At 37.6% G+C, this 13,311-nt stretch overlaps 1 protein-coding gene across 1 annotated transcript in view; it reads left to right on the top strand.

Annotated features, from left to right (window-relative positions):
- The window catches only part of LOC146610940 (metabotropic glutamate receptor 4-like), a 135,490-nt gene extending 122,461 nt beyond the window's left edge, over positions 1-13,029 (top strand). Inside the window, exons 7-10 of the mRNA XM_085345394.1 lie at positions 1,348-1,484; positions 4,038-4,973; positions 9,527-9,773; positions 12,980-13,029. Coding sequence (XP_085201520.1) covers positions 1,348-1,484; positions 4,038-4,973; positions 9,527-9,773; positions 12,980-13,029 — 1,370 coding nt within the window. The remainder of the gene's footprint in view (positions 1-1,347; positions 1,485-4,037; positions 4,974-9,526; positions 9,774-12,979) is intronic.
- Positions 13,030-13,311: the final 282 nt, after the last annotated feature.

The following is a 13,311-nucleotide window of genomic DNA, read 5'->3' as shown; positions in this document are numbered from 1 at the left end:
AAGAGTTCAGCTGTTTGGAAAAACAGCCGTTTACTCTCACACACTGAGATCTATCAGTTAAGAAGTCTAAGATCCAACCAACGAGATTAAAATCAACGACGCCAAGCATTTAATGCCAAAAATGCAAACGTCATAGTGACGCAACAAAAGAATATTGGATACTGCCCACGTTTCAAATGACCTGCAATGTGAGTACTTGTTAATCATGCCCATGCATTAATGTATTATCCATTTGATTTCCATGTTAGTAAGAAACACTTAGACTCAGTCTTCAGTTTCCTCAAAATGTAGCTCTCCCAAGATGTGAAACTAATTGATTAAGGCAATCAAATTAGTGGAAATACACATCCTACTCAAATTTCTTCTATTGCTGAGGTGAGCAAGAAAATCTTCATAATTGCAATTACTGCCTGCTGTTGTCTCAGACATGCTCTCTGGTTGATACACCAGGATGACACTAATGCAATTACGTTCTATGGATTTTGATGAGACCTCTGACAAACACAAATCTGCACTGGTGGAGAGAATACATCTGGTCTAATGGCTTGACTCACAGGTTTCCAAATCTGGCTAACAGGTTCAAACAACAATCAACAATCAATAGTGTGACCTATTAAAAAAGAACAAAACACTCAAACAAACAATTCCCTTTTTGGTTATCACAGAGGACAGTACAGTCAATACTTGTGGAACATGATAAACTCCCGCTAGTGCTGGAAAACACTGTCAAGCGTCTGCATGATTTTTATGTTATATGTTAAAGAATTTCTGACTAGTGTCAGATTTCATTAAATGAGAAAAAACAAATATGGTATACCAAACAGCCAAACTGAGATACCATTATTGGTTCATTTATAAGTGAGGTGGCGGGCTCTCATCACTAATTCTGTAAATCTTCAACTCCTTAAAACACAATTTTATAACAAGTTGAAGCGCAAGAGGGGATTGTAGGTTGGCTCGGAAAGAAAAGCAGGGACACGAGAGAGACCTCAAAGTGGTAATCAAAATCAGTGCTGTCATTCGTTAGCACTCTGAGTGGGGACCTAGTGGATAACACTCAATGGGGCAATAAGCAGAATGAAAGAGTGTGAAATGATACGGGAACATGAACAGACAGCAGCCCTGGCCCTTCTCAGAGGACCTGGAGAATATGCCTGTCAACATCTATTTTGCTGCAGTCATTAACACTATAGCAGCACAAAGTTGAAGTTCCCCTTGCAACCTCATTTAATTTGAAAATCAAACCTTGAATTTTTATGGCAATGTTCAACACTGGATTTCAGCTTTAACAGTATCCTCTTTGAAACAAAATAACTACACTGCTTTTTTTGCCTTTATGTTCTTTAGGAATTGCTGGCACCCCTGTGGTCTTCAATGAGAATGGAGATGCTCCTGGTCGTTATGAAATCTACCAATACCAGATAACAAAAAACACCACAGAATACAAAATCATTGGTCACTGGACAGATCAACTCCACCTAGACGTATGTATTTTTAAACTGTTAGGTATGTCTGAAATATCGTATGCTTTCTTCTAATGTTCATTAATAATTGAACTTTTAAAAAGTTCCACAAAGTATGAGTTAACATTAAAGTTCAATTTTTAAAGTTGAAGTTAAAAAAAAAAAACACCTGGCTTTGAAACTATAATCACTTGTTTCAACTACTGGACAGACTGAGAAACTGAAAAAAAAATTCCACATTGTGAACACTGTTTGCAAGTGCTTGCTGGCAGTTGACTTCAAAGTTATATGTGATATGCTAAAAACCTCCATATGATTGGTTTGGTTGATAGAAAATTGCCTTGGTCACCTGTAGTGTTCATGGAAGATGTTAATTTGTCCACAAACACCCACCCACTACTTGCTAAACTGTACTGAAACTGTGGTGTATAAGACACTTTTATGCTAACCGTATACCAAGTCACACTGCCAGTCCAAGCGACACCACAATGGCAGTGCACACCAACAGATGTGACATAATTTTTAGCTTTGAACAATCGTTCATTTCTCTATTTTTGTAACCTGGTGCGTTGGACCGGTGCCACAGCAGCTGGGTTGAAAACATAAGTGTGCAATCACGTCTTTTTCTTTCTTTTTTTTACCGTCATTTTAATAATATATTAGCACATAACCTTAAAGATTATAGAGGTTATACATTGGAAGATCTTGCTGCAACAGTTTGAAATCATGTGTCTTTGTGGAAAGCTTTAAAAAAAAAAAAAAAAAATCTCCACTCTGTTTTTCCAAATCTTTGCTTCTGGTTTCCCTGTATCAGCGCTGATGTGGCGGTATTGCCTGAATGGCAACATCTATCTTTCAGAAGAATACTGCGGTGGATACCTGCACCTTAAATGTGTCACCATATAGCAGTTTCACATGAACCGACCACAAAATGGATGGAATACTGGTGCTTTAATTCAAACCAGAACCCATTAGCTTTCAAAGTAAAAGTTGCACCTTTTGAAATGTGTTGCTTTCGGCACCTTCAGAGTAAAAGTTGTGAATTTTATTTTGAAGGAAAGGAAAAAGGCACTGTTTTTTTTTTGTTTTTTGTTTTTTTCAAAGTCTCCCTTTTTTTTTTATTGCATCATACTTTTTAATTTTCACTACTATTCAGTGATCTGGGTCTCTTCAGTAGTTAGTGAATCTCTTCCATGCAAACTATAGGCGACTTCCAGAAGCAATCACAAGGTTTTTTTGGTGTCCTCTATGTGAAAAATTTCATCTGGCAATAGCCAGCAATCACTTCCCATCAACAGCGAATACCTACTGATGGAAAGTTTCTGTAGTGACTGGTTTCTAGGCCTATGTGACTGGGGCCTTAACATAAATAACTAAAAACTAAACTAACTGTAAAATTTATAGTGTCATTTGGATTAAACCCATCCCAACAATGCTAAACCAGTCTCTAAACTTGTGGTCATTACATGTGACATTTACAGCAACAGAAAACCCATATGTAGTAAAGCTTAATTTATGCACTTCCTCATAACTTATCCCTAATATCCAAAACTATGCTAAATACATCTTGCTTATATGCAGCTTTATAGGGAATCATTCAACACAATAGTGACTCAAATCTCAAGAATTTATAGAAACAGAGATGCTTTGGGTCAAAAGACAGTATTATGCAGCGTGACCACATTTACACTCAAAATCATGGCGATAGCAGTAGGTGTGTAATGGAGGAAACAACATTTTTACACAACTATTTGCATCAACCTTTTTTTGACATTTGCTGTCATTCTTTACACACTAATACCAATTTCCTTTTTAATGTATACATAGTGCACAGAATCTGCAGTGTCTGAATATTTAAGCATCAAAACTACTATATTTTAAATGCCAAATCCTCTGAGGAAAAACATGTTTCCATCATGTTTTGCTATTAATGATTCTTAAGTCTCCCTCTGTGTGTTCTTATTTTGTTTACATGCATACTGTAGATAGGATTTTGGATTATCATAGACATCAAGAAGCTGAGTTATGGCAGTACACACAACACCAGCTCACCAACATCAGTAGCTGAGAGCTCTAAGAAGAATAAGAAATACCATAATTTTTGAAATGTCAGAACAATCATTTAACTATTTGGGTGTTTGAATTAAACTTTCCTGTCCATTTCCACACCCATTTAAGTTAATAAAACTTAACTTCGATCCAATGAAACCATGCTAATAACTATAAATAATAGTCTCAATGTAACTCATATCATGTAGTAAGTGTCTTAATATCTTAATTATTTTATTAATAAATATTGTCAATATTCTTTCAATAATAACCTTTTTAATGTACTTTCAATTGTACTATAATGAATAACTGAAAATATTTACAATTATATGATTAAAATATAGGAAGATATAGTAAATTATGTCAATAAAATACACAATACTTATGCATATTCTGCGTCTACTACATTTGAAAAAGCCAAGTATATCGATAGGAAATAGATTAAAAAACACACACAAATGTGAAAAAATGTTTTGTGTAGACAGAGTTACTAAAGCTCTTTTTTTCTTTTACCTTTCCATCTAGACTAATGACATGCAGTGGCCTGGTGAAACACAAGAAGTCCCTTCCTCTATATGCAGTCAACCCTGTCGTCCTGGGCAGCGCAAGAAGACAGTGAAGGGAATTCCTTGTTGTTGGCACTGCGAGAATTGTGATGGTTATCAGTATCAGGCAGACAATTACACCTGCAAGATGTGCCGCTTTGATTTGCGTCCCAATGACAACCACACTGGCTGCGTTCCCATTCCCATTATCAAGCTAGAGTGGAGCTCACCATGGGCCGTGATACCAGTCCTCATTGCAGTCTTTGGGATTATGGCCACTCTGTTAGTGGTTGTAACCTTTGTGCGTTACAATGATACACCAATTGTTAAGGCATCTGGTCGAGAGCTTAGCTATGTGTTGCTGACAGGTATCTTTCTGTGCTATGCTACAACATTCCTTATGATCTCTGCTCCTGATGTGTTCGTATGCTCACTGCGAAGGATTTTCCTTGGTCTGGGTATGAGTATAAGCTATGCAGCACTGCTTACCAAGACAAATAGGATCTACAGGATTTTTGAGCAGGGCAAGATGTCGGTCAGTGCCCCTCGATTTATCTCCCCAGCCTCGCAGTTAGTTATCACATTTAGTCTGATATCAGTGCAGCTCCTTGGAGTGTGCATCTGGTTTGGTGTTGACCCATCACAAGCCATCATAGACTATGTAGACCAGCGCACAGCAAATCCCGACATGGCCCGTGGCGTCTTGAAATGTGATATATCAGACCTGTCTCTCATCTGTCTGCTGGGTTATAGCATGCTTCTGATGGTCACCTGCACAGTTTACGCCATCAAGACTAGAGGGGTTCCAGAGACATTCAACGAGGCCAAGCCTATCGGCTTCACAATGTACACCACCTGCATTGTGTGGCTTGCCTTTATCCCCATCTTCTTCGGGACCTCACAATCAGCAGAAAAGGTAAATATCAAATTTAAAATTTGCTAGAAGAGTAAGGTCACAAATTGAATTAGTCCCAGTTGTGTAACTGGTTTAGAATGGTATGATGCCAGTGTAGTCTGTATGCTTTCAACAGCAGTTCTCTATTTAAGGCTACAATAGTCTAGTGAATTCACTTGTGCATGTTCACATGTCAGTTTTCCATTTGTAGTTTTTTTATATTTCCTGTGCTTTTTATTATGAAGAAAATGGCCACTCAAACTGTTTGTTGTAAAGCATCAGCTCCTTGTGTCTGTATATGTGGAGCTATTCATCATGAGCTGATGGGCTTTGTGCTCCACTGTGGGATTACAAGACTTTTAAAGTGGGCTTGTGAGAATAATTCATTCACCTCAAGTTTGCTTGGATATGTTTTCTTTAATTGTCTTTCTATGTGTGTTTGACTACTCAGTATTTGCACCCAGTGAAGCTGAATCAATCACTGCACATTCATGCACACAGAAATAGAGAACGCATGTTTGAGAAGTAGCATAAAATTACTGTGGCTGTTGATGTTGCTTGTCAGTTGAAAGTGAATTGCAAATTAGCTCTTACAAGTGCTAATTTTGAGGTTGCACAGCGCAGATGTACATCTAAAAAGCAGAGAGTGAAAAAGTCAAACCACCAACTGCAACAGAAGCTTCAATATTGGAGTACTATAGCCATAATAGCAGCCTTTGGGTTGTTAATATCATAAAAAGGTGGGGATAAATTTGCATGAACATTGGCTACCAATATTCTGATAGTAACATCTGGAGTTTTTTGGAAACAAAGCTCCTTAGTTTGAAAAAAAAGAAATATAAGGTTGTCTTACAATGGATAGCAGTTTTTTTGTGAACATGCTTGCTGCCATTTGCTATGGTAATTCATGAACGTAAACACAGCCACTGATGAGGCAGCGAAGGTGAAAATCACTTCTGGCCTTCATTTGTATGTCCAACAGTGAAAAGCAGGTGGATGAAACGATAGGAGAAATTATTCTCTGTATTAGGGGTTTTAATTAAATTGAACTGGCACATATACAAATCAAAGGCATGTTGAACGACTGAAGGTCATATATGATTTACACTGCAAGCTAAATCTTTGGACAGTCTAACAGTAAAAAAACAAAACAAAAAAAGCATCACAAACTATGACGACTGATGAAAAAGGCCCTTCACATACATTGTTGTATTTGCCAGCCATTCACTTTAACAGTGATCAACAGATGAACTATGTTTTATTTATTCAGCAAATATTATTCTAATTACACCCATTATATATAAATTTATAACTGATTCTCACTTTGCATAAATACATTATCAGCTGTAGCTTCACCCTACAATTTTTTATATTATGTAATAGGAAGATTTGTTGAATAATGCTGCTCTTAATTTCATTATTTTTAAATGAACACAAGGAGAGAGCAACAAAAAGTGCCTTAGTAACAGCACAGTTATCTCTAAGGAAGAGATTTAACAATTTTTTGCAGCTGAAATCTTAACTTGTCACAGTTTAGATCCGTTAATGATCGCTGCATTGGACTTAGGTGGTATAATTCCACTGAAAGTGCTTATGCTGGCTCTTTACACTGAACTAAGCCATCTTTATCACACCTATGCTTTCCCTACTGAGATTCAAAATAACGTCAAAATGTCTGCCATGAAACAAGTCTGTTCCTTTCATTATGTGTCAGTATGTATTTTCCCTATTCATGAGAGAAGAGGCTTGCCATCCAGCTTTGTCCTGGTATAGCTGCTACTACCGGCAGACAATGGAGCCCTCAAAGCTGTCGCTGGATGGGCCTGTCATAAAAGAATAAGTATTAGACCAGACATATTAAAACATTAAATTTGATATATTCACAGTCAAAGCCTAAAGTCTTAAACACAAAGGCTGGTGGGAAACAACCTAAGTTAGAATATGGTTTGGGATGAAAAGGCCATAGAGCTGCATGTTTCAAATGACACAGTTTCTCAGCCAGAATTCTGGAAGTCTACTGATTAAGAGCATTTTTCAAGAAGGTAAAAGCTTCTTTAGGCTGCTCCCTTATTCACAAGGAGTCACCACAGCAGATGGATGGCCTATCTGAAGTAGTAGCAGTGGGCATTGTCTGTGTATTTGGAGTCTGGAGAGTTTTTTGTTAAAAATCATTTTAGTTGATTTCACGAAAGTCTAGAAAAATAAATATATAACTAAACCAAAAAGCCTGAACACTTTACCAAGGCTTGGCAACTTTGTGGGAGTGTGATCCAGTGATTGTGTTCACATGGGTCACAAATAGGTAGGGTTACCTCTGGACAAGGAATGCATAAAAACAAAAAGGAGCAATCTGACTTCGATGAAAGTTGATAATACTTTCTATGTCTGGTCCTGTTCTTTCACTGTGCCAATGGTGAAGATTGGTAACCATTTCGGCACGTCAGGGAAATTTATGTCATAAAGGCTGATAGAAGTGGACAAGGGTCTTGGCTGCCCTCACAGAGTAACTCCACTCTGTACTCTAGAGGGCTAGGGTTCCAAACTCACCCTAGGCCATGTGTAATCTTCTCAGGAGATTACAACAATCCCCCTCTATCACCAGGGAATGCTCGTGTGCTGTTTGCAGTAATGATGGAGCACAAAGCTCTGTCACCTCCATCTTCCACTGACATCTTTTTTTCTGACACGGCTTTAGGCAGCTTAATTTCAACAGAGCTTCTCTACATTTTTTTTTTTTTTTTTACATCAACATGACATGGCATTGCCTTTCCACTTGAACTAACTGAACACTCTCCAATATAATACCTATAGAATCCAAACAAAACACTCATTGATGCTACACAAACCACCTTGTAACTTCCAATGTTATTTTTGTCTTGTGCTACAACACTGACATCTAGTTGTACTGATGGCCATTGGACTAGTTAAAATTCTGTAAGAGAAAGGTTGTGAGCAGAAGAACTGGATGAGTGTAAAGCCCTTTGACACAACTCTGATGACTGGACAACTGGGTCTCTCAAGGGTTTTCAAGGTGTGAAAACCATTTTTTTTAGCAACCATATGTTTTGAGGTTTATGGAGATGAAATAAATTGCAAGGGCAGTCCAGATTTTCAGAGTAATTTTCTTTTCCTAAAGAAACCATACAAAGAGAGCGACATTAAGCAATGCGCCCACTACACAGGGGTGGCTGTAGCCCATAGGAAAACACCCTAAAATCTCTGAGCCACCTCTTTTCTTGGTTTACTACATTATTAAATTGATATTAATAACATTTACACAATATATTAATATAATCTAATACAAGTACAGAACAAATAACATAAGAATAACTAAAAAAAAAGAATAACACCAAAACCCCTACAATAAAAAAAAGTGTGATTCATTCAGGCCCCACATCACAAACTTACAGAGCTTAAAGACTGCTACTAATGTCTTAGTGCCAGATACCACGGGACATTTTCAGGGGTCTTGTGGACTATGCCTCAATTGTTCAGTTATTTTGGCAGCATGAGAGGGATCTAGTGGATATAAGGCCAGAGGTTTTAATGTTATGGCTGATTGGAGAATGTCACAACTGTATGTTGGGAAACATCATCTATAACTGTTGACAAGAGCCCTTTTGGCTATTCCCATGTCAAACAGCTCAGTCATTTGTGATGTCTGCAAATGTAATGTCAAACAAAACCTTGGGCAAATCTCTTTGAAGGATGTTTCTCAGCTGTGTTTCACTGTACACTTACTGCCTTGTGTTCATCAACTTTAGAGAGGCAAAGTAAGCTGTTCTCTACTTCCCCTTTATTCAATTAAGGTTTTCACGCAATGATATTGGGAAAAAGATGAAGTTGGATCACAGTTTCTTTGTTAAATTCATGAAACTAACATTTAAATCCAGGACACTGTATTTTCATATTTTGCACTGGTTTTGCACCTTAAACAGAAATTTAAAGCATGTCATAAAAATTAATCGATGCCAAATGTTGTCTACCTACTAACATCTGCCCTGACTCGTCGCATTCTCTACAGTGACAAATTAGAGATGTACTGTGTATGAGTTCTAGGGTGATTATCATAAATGAAAAATTTATGATATAGGCCTTTTTATTATGCTGTAGGCCGTTTCTTTCCACTCCCCAGTTGTTGCCTATAGCTATGTATCTGCTACCCAGCTGTGAGTAGCAGCTGTCACTGGCTTCAGAAAACACACAATGATGTTGTCTAAAACCTCAGGGTAAAAACATCTATGCATCAGGGGGGCTTTTTTTTATATGCATATCATAAAATAAACAAACCCTGAAATGACGGTAGAAGTCAGGAGTCACCAGTTTACATAAATGTTCCTGTGTTCCATCACAATTTGCTATATAAGATGTGAAACATAGAAATATCGTCCACTAAACTTCCTTTTAGCTAAAGGAGAGTGACTTCATTCTGTAGCTTGAACTGGGAAGGCTCTGAGCAACACTCGGTCTTGTTATGTACGCAGTTTAATTTGAGACTATCGCATTTCTTTCCATGACACAGTGCTTCCAAAAAATATTATTATTTTGTCTCTATTATCTCTTTTATAATACAGATGTACATCCAGACTACAACCCTAACCATCTCTATAAGCCTCAGTGCATCGGTCTCTCTGGGTATGCTCTACATGCCCAAAGTCTACGTGGTTCTTTTCCATCCAGAGCAGAACGTACCCAAGCGCAAACGCAGTCTAAAGGCTGTGGTCACTGCAGCCACCATGTCCAACAAGTTCAACCCTAAAGGTGGCCTGAGGCCCAACGGAGAGGCCAAATCTGAACTTTGTGAAAGTCTTGAAACACAAGGTTGGTATCACACAATGACATCCATCCATGCAACAAAGGAAAGACAGGTCAACCAGCATCTGTTAATGCACTCTGTATGCAGAAAATAATGAACTCCTTTTAAGTGAAGATTACATTTTTCTTTAACAGATGACAAAAAGAACGATGGGAATAATTAGAAGTGATAGGGGTTGTGTCACATTAGCTTCTCACTTGCACATAAGTGACGTAGTAGTTAAGTGTTCCCTTCAAAAAAGACTGGAAGTTAATTTTCTCTATTTGAAGGATTATTTTTTAATTTTACTGTATGCAATAGCAAAATAGTTAAATTTTCAAAAACTATATTGATACTGGATTTGCCAGTCAGAAGGTGTGGCAGGGGGCCCATACTATTCTGAAAGGGATAAAAGCAAGGATAACTCAGTGTTGGAGATGAGGATATTTCAATCACCAAGACAAATGGTATGAACAGGCAGTGCCTGTGTGGGGGCAGGAATAAATCCAGTCAAGCACCCCCACATGTTGTGATTACTTAAGGTACTGATTTTTTACTCTGACAAGCTGAACAATATACCATGATATATATCCGGACTAAAAAAAAAGACAACTTACACTTATGTGTATGTTTTCTTCCTATCTTGAAAGGGAATTGTTACAGTATCTTATCCAATTACAGAACCCATTTATAGGTGCTGAGACTTAACCTCTGGTTTAAACTGTGAATCTAACAACTGCTCTTTGTGCTTATGTGTCAGATTGTGTTGAGGGAGGGGAGCCTTGTGAGGGACTTTAGACTCTCAGGTAACCTGATTAGAAAATAACTTTGCTCTTCTGTCATCCGTGAGCACTTTTTCCTGTTAATTTCTGCTAATGTTCACCACAACACCTGTGCCTGCCTACACAATGCAAAAAAGCATCCCTGCTAAAATTCAGCACCCTGAATGACATAAAGCATTAATCACACAGTCACAAATCCACCCTGGACCAAGGGATATTAACTTGGATAAACAAGATTGGTGTGTGGTGCTGTAAAATGGCCAATCAGCATGGTAAAGCCTGTTAATGTGAGAAGATGACAACCCTCTGCCGGAGAGGAGACAAGCGATAGCCATGTGTCCCCTGTAATTTGTTTCCCTGTTGACAAAAGAAGGAATTTGTGGTAATGGGACAACAACAACAATAAGAGTGAACAGGAAAAGACAGATGGGTCTGCCAGCTCCAATTCTTTCTGGACCATCTATTCTTTATCTTGGCCTCGCAGCATATAAATATTCAAATAAGGTTCATTTATCAATGCTTTTCTTGGAAGATATGCTTTGGATGAAATGGCAAGAATACCGCCCCCATTCACCCACCCAGTATGGCCCTGACAAATATACCAGAAGCGTTTACCATTGCACATCTCTCCTCTGCAGCACTTTTGCCCCTACTCTGGCTTTCAGCCGTCTTCTGATTGGATTCATCCCTTCTGACATATTCAATCAGCCAAGGCTGCTGTAGGCAGATTGGCAGATTGGTAGTGTGATTACCACCACAGAGCATGCTCGCTGAGGACAGTTTTACTTTTAAAAATTACACATACACTCACATTTGCACAGACATATGTGTGCAGACAAGCATGACTGCACACATACTCATAGGTACTGTATGTATGACAGTCACATTTGACCAGTGGTTTGGGTTTGTTATGATTGCTGTGGTCTGCCCTCTGGTCATCTGACTTATGTACTTCATTCACAGCTCACAAATTTCCACAAACAATGAAAAGAATAATTAGAACCATTACCAAACGTTGATAGCAAAAGCTATACGGCCGGGACAGATCACATATCGCCTTAATTGTATTTTACATGTAAAACACCACAGTTAAGAATGGTAATACATTGACTGCTGCATGCTTTGCTTGATGCACATAGAAACCACAGGTCGTTGCATGCACTAAAATACTTGCATTTGAATGGTTACTCCTGTATTTTATGCTACTGCTGTGAACTGCTTGGTAGTTTAGTAGTTTGTATTTTGGAATTGCAATTTAATAGTATAATCTAAAAAAATAGAGAGTTTTCCTGATTTTACTATGCTGTAGAACCAGGTACATATGAGTGCAAAACTCAAGTGACTCTGAATAATTTTGCATTGCTGTCAAATCTTATGATACTATGTTTTTAAAATGTCTGCAATATTACCAGACAGACTTATCTCAAGGGAAAACAAGAGGAAAACATGTAAATATGATGCATCTGTATGTATACACAGGCAGGAATTGTTACATTTTTATTTACTGTCAGCGTTGGAAGATGGTTTTATACTGGCACCACAGATGTTTTCGTGACTCCTCAAGGCACCCATGCCAAACTAACAACAAAGCATTGAAGAAAAAAAAAAAGAGCTGCTGTAGTATTTTAACCCAAATTCTAACAAAGCAGTTTTCCTGCCTAAACCAAGATCAGTATTTGTGGTGAAAAGAAATGATAATACAAATTAATACATTAAATGAATACTGTTACCAAACATAAATAATATACCTGTAAAATGTGAGGATAATTCCATTTCACGTCATATGTACATTATATATTTTTTGGATTTTTAGACTAGATCTAATAATGTCATTTGGAGGTTTAAAGGATTTTAGATGAGGATTCCTTTTACATTTAACAGATATTACTTTTTAATATAAAAGTAATTTTACTAAATATTTTCAAACTATTATTATTTTAATAAAAAAAGAAATCAAAAGATTAACAGTAACTAATCATTTGGATAAATGAGCCCAAACGTTATATACGCCATAAGAAAATGAACAGAACCTCTTCTTTAGAAACCAGCACATCCTCCATAAACAAGGGAACATTTATTACCATCCAAAAAAGAAGAAACGGACAGCTCTTTAGATAAAAACAAGCTGTTCCTCTTTTATCATACTTTTATGATATATATTTATGTTGGTTGCAGCTTTTATTAGATGGGCTGTGATTACAGATGTTGTTGAATTTGTGCATTTTACACATCACTAACAGTTTATTTTGTATCTTAGACGTGAGCATGCGAGACATTAAGATAATTTAACATTAGCATCAAGCTATTAAAATTAGTTTCACTTGTGCTTGTTTACTTGAGTCGTTCATAAGGAGAACTTTACAAAAATCAGAATTCCAACACTATGATTGCCTATTTGAATCTCACCCATTGCATTTTTAACCCTTCTTTCTTCTTCCCTATTACTACAGTGTTGGCCTCAAAGCAGACATACATAAGCTACAGTAACCATGCCATCTAAGACCGAGATGAGCCGTGGAAGAGGAGAAAAGGCCTGCCTGAGGAGAAATCACCTGATTGTGGGGGCATATTGGGGATACACTGGAGAACTTTCAAGCTGCTACATCAGAGGATTGGGGTGGAAAGATGGGAATTTGTCACTCCAAAGGATGTCATATTTTTTTTATGGAATCATGTAAAGGCTTGGATGCAAATTTTATGATAAATTAGTAGCTTGTAGGAGGGAGAGAAGAGATGTAAGGGAGCTTGGGCAGTTAATTTTCCTCTTCCCACCCTGAGCATT

Source organism: Diplotaxodon limnothrissa, linkage group LG20 (assembly GCF_057381915.1).
Source record: "Diplotaxodon limnothrissa isolate DT_005_m linkage group LG20, D_limnothrissa_male_GT1.1, whole genome shotgun sequence".
NCBI lineage: Eukaryota > Metazoa > Chordata > Actinopteri > Cichliformes > Cichlidae > Diplotaxodon > Diplotaxodon limnothrissa.
The sequence above is the reverse complement of the archived record's forward strand: the minus strand, read 5'-3'. Positions and strand labels throughout refer to the sequence as shown.